At 55.5% G+C, this 4,061-nt stretch overlaps 1 protein-coding gene across 1 annotated transcript in view; it reads right to left on the bottom strand.

Moving 5' to 3' along the window:
• Positions 1-265: 265 nt before the first annotated feature.
• The window catches only part of ASB13 (ankyrin repeat and SOCS box containing 13), a gene marked incomplete at its 5' end in the record, with an annotated part of 6,124 nt that continues 2,328 nt past the window's right edge, over positions 266-4,061 (bottom strand). The window contains 2 exons of the mRNA XM_017727973.1: positions 266-774; positions 2,373-2,570. Coding sequence (XP_017583462.1) covers positions 647-774; positions 2,373-2,570 — 326 coding nt within the window. The remainder of the gene's footprint in view (positions 775-2,372; positions 2,571-4,061) is intronic.

Raw genomic sequence — 4,061 nt, 5'->3', positions numbered from 1 at the left:
GACAACTCCAGGCTGGATCATTCCAAGCCAGACCATTCCTAGGCCGCACATTCCAACCCGCATCATTCCACACTGGCTGTCCTGGCTCATCCCAGGCCAGCTCATCCCAGGCCAGATCATTCCAAGCTGGGCCATTCCAAGCCGGATCATTCCAGGCCGGATCCTTTCAGGCTGGATCATTCCCAACCCACATCATTCGAACCCAGACCATTCCAACCCAGCTCATTCCAGGCCGGCTCATTCCAACCCAGACCATTCCAGGCCGGATTATTCCCAGCTGGTTCATTCTAGGCTGGATAATTCCAGGTTGGATCATTCCCATCCATCTCATTCCAACCCAGACCATTCCAGACTGGATCCTCCAAAAAGAGATGGACGATCCATGCCCCAGAATGATCCCGTTCCCACCCCCTGGCTGGATCCCACCGAGCAAATCAGGGAAAACTCAGGAAGGCGAATCCCAAGGAGCACTGGGAGAGCCGAAAAATTCCAGGAGATTCCCAGCAAGGCGCGGAAAAGCGGAATTGCTGCCCCCCAAATCCCGTTGACAGCGGGATGGGATGGCCGGGGATCGGCGGGGTGGGAGGTGGGGCGGGAGCAGGGATCCGTCCGGATTCCCGGCACGTTCCGGGGCCGCTCCTTCCCGTCACTCGTAGCACAGGAAGCGGATGAGCCGCGCGGGAATTTCCAGCCGGGAAATCTTCTCCAGCGCCCGCGGCCCCGCGGCGCGACGCACGCTGAGGCGGCACAGCTGGGACAGGCGCAGCGGCGTTCCTGCGGGAAACGGGACGGGAATGGGATCAGGAATGGGATCAGAATGGGATCGGATGGGATGGGCTGCTCCAGAGCAGGGAATTCCCAGCTGGGGGCGTCCTTGTGGGAAAACGGGATGGGAATGGGATTGGGATGGGATGGGCTGCTCCAGAGCAGGGAATTCCCAGCTGGGGGCGTCCTTGTGGGAAAACGGGATGGGAATGGGATTGGGATGGGAATGGGATTGGGATGGGATGGGCTGCTCCAGAGCAGGGAATTCCCAGCTGGGGGCGTCCTTGTGGGAAAACGGGATGGGAATGGGATTGGGATGGGATGGGCTGCTCCAGAGCAGGGAATTCCCAGCTGGGACAGGCACAGCAGCATCCCTGAGGGAAAATGGGATCGGGAGTGGGATAGGAATGGGATCAGAAATGGGATCAGAGAGGGCTGAGCTGCTCCAGAGCAGGGAATCCCCAGCTGGGACACACAGAGCAGCGTTCCTGAGGAAAAAGGGGATGGGAATGGGATCAGAATGGGAATGGGATCGGATGGGATTGGAATGGGATCAGAAATGGGATAAAATGGGATGGGAATGGGACTGGACGGGATCAGATGGGATCGGATGGGATCAGATGGGATCAGAGGGATCCCTGAACAGCTGGGCTGCTCCAGAGCACAGAATTCCCAGCTGGGACAGGCTCAGAGGGGTCTGTGCAGGGAAAATGGGATCAGGAACGGGATCAGAGGGGGAGGAGCTGCCCCAGAGCACGGAATTCCCAGCCGCCATCTCCCCAGCCATGGGAACGAGCCTGGTTCTACCTCCCCAGGCCCGGGTGGGATGCAATTCCCACTGGGAACGGGTTCATCCCGGCTCCCTCCCCTGCCTGGATGGGATTACTGGAGCCAGGGAATCGTTTTGGTTGGAAAAGATCCCCTGGGATGGAATCCGAGCATTCCCGGCTGTCCCCCAGTGCCACATCCAGAGGGAAATCCCTCCGGGAATGGGGACTCCCCCCTGCCCTGGGCACTTCCAAGGCCTGACCGCCTTTTCCACGGAGAAATTTTCCCTAAAATCCAATCCCTGGCCCAGCCTGAGGCCGTTCCCTCTCCTCCTGTCCCCATTCCCTGGGATCACATCCCAAATCCCCCCAGCTGCCCCCTCCTCTCAGGGAATTCTGGGGATCCAGAAGTTCCCCCTGATCCCGCTTTTCTCCATTCCAGGTCCTTTCCCAGCTCCCTCAGCCGCTCCATTCCCAAAAATCCAACAGCACCCCCAGATCACCCACTCGGATCCACCAGGATTATCCCAAACTTCCCGATTTCTGCCGGATTAATCCCCACCTTCCCAAATCCACACCTGCCCTGGAGCTGCTGGAATTTAAGGATACAGATCCAAAGGGAAACTAAAAATCCAACTGGAATTTGTGTCGGGAAGCAGCTCCAGGGGAATTCCCGGCAGCTGCGTGGAGGGAGCAGGAAACTCCGGAAAATACAAGGACAAACCTTGGAATATCCAAGGCCGGGCTAATCCTTAAAATCCTTCCAATCACACAGATTGGAGAACCCACCCGCAGCGGGAGGCGCCGGAATTCCCGGGATTTGGGGTTTATCCCACTTACGCTCGTAATATTCCAAGCACTTGGCGGCAGGGCTGCTGCTCCAGGTGTAATCCAACGGCTTCTTCCCGCGGTTATCCCGGGCGTAGATATTCCCACCGAATTCCACCAGCAGCTCCACCAGATCCGCGTTCCTCACCTTGGCCGCGTGGTGCAGAGCGGTCTCGTGGAGCTTGGCCGCGTTCACGTTGGCACCTGGAAAACAGGGAAAAATCCGTCTGGGAAGAGCTGGGCTCGGCCTGGGATTGAGGGATGGTTGGATGGGAAAATGGGGAAAAATCCGTCTGGGAAGAGCCTGGCTCGGCCTGGGATTGAGGGATGGTTGGATGGGAAAATGGGGAAAAATCCGTCTGGGAAGAGCTGGGCTCGGCCTGGGATTGAGGGATGGTTGGATGGGAAAACGGGGAAAAATCCGTCTGGGAAGAGCCTGGCTCGCCCTGGAATCAAGGAATGGTTTGATGGGAAAACAGGGAAAAATCCATCCGGGAAGAGCCTGGCTCGCCCTGGAATCAAGGAATGGTTTGATGGGAAAACAGGGAAAAATCCATCTGGGAAAAGCTGGGCTCGGCCTAAAATTAAGGAATGCTTTGATGGGAACACCGGGAAAAATCCATCCGGGAACAGCTGGGCTCAGCCCGGAATTGAGGAATGGTTTGATGGGAAAACAGGGAAAAGGAAAATTCCATCCTGGAAAATGCCGGCTCGCCCAAAATGAAGGAATGGTTTGATGGGAACACCGGGAAAAATCCATCTGGGAAAAGCCGGCTCATCTTGAAATTAAGGAATGGTTTGATGGGAGGGGAAAACAGTGGGAAAACGTGAGGGAGTCTCCCAAAAATCCCAGGAAAAGGCTGGGATCTGAGCACTCCTGGATTTGCTTGGCCAATTGGACATTTCTGGAGGGATTTCAATCCCGGTTTTTGGGTGGGAATCGCTTCCTGCAAAGCCATTCCCAGCCCTCTCCATGGGATATTCCCACTCCAGGCAGGGAGAACGGTGAATTATTCCCACAGCAATTCCCGTGGGATATTCCGGCTCAGCCAGAGCTGGGATCTGTTTCAGTTCCAGATATTTTTCCAAGTTTTTTTTAAGTTTTAAGGAAAAAACTCCTTCCCTGCTCCCAAAAAAAAGCTGGAATTTGATCACCCGCCTTTTCCAGCAGAGCTGGGAGAGGCGGAACTCAAATTTTTTTAGGGATGCGTGGCCAAGCCAAGGTTAATTAGCTCCATGAATTAATTGGAATTAAGGAGAAAGTGGAATTTTTAGGCAATTCCTGGGTGCCCCAGATTGGGAATCCCAGCAGGTGGAAGCCAGGAATTCACATGGAATTTCTCCATAATTAATGTTCCCATAATGAATCAATTAATCCATCCTCAGCCCTGGGCTGAGTCTCCTCCAGGGCAAGGGAAGGACAAGCGAAATTCCCAGGAAAACCAGAGGAAAAGTGGGATGTGAGACCCGGATCCGACTGAGCGCAGCAGGAAATGGGGGGATTTCCACAGATTTTGCTCTGTGAAAGGGAATGGGAATCATGGAATGGTTGGACCGGGACCTTCACGGTTTTCCAGCTCCACGGGCAGGGACAATTCCCGCTATCCCAGCTGGCTCTGAGGCCACTTCCAAGACTGGAATTCCACAACCCCAGGCCAAGATCCAAGCATGGAATCCCCTCGCTGGAAAACCCCGGTTTTT

The sequence above is a fragment of the Corvus brachyrhynchos genome, unplaced genomic scaffold (genome assembly GCF_000691975.1).
Source record: "Corvus brachyrhynchos isolate BGI_N302 unplaced genomic scaffold, ASM69197v1 scaffold182, whole genome shotgun sequence".
In the NCBI taxonomy this organism is placed as follows: domain Eukaryota; kingdom Metazoa; phylum Chordata; class Aves; order Passeriformes; family Corvidae; genus Corvus; species Corvus brachyrhynchos.
This window is presented reverse-complemented; position numbering and strand designations above follow the sequence as displayed.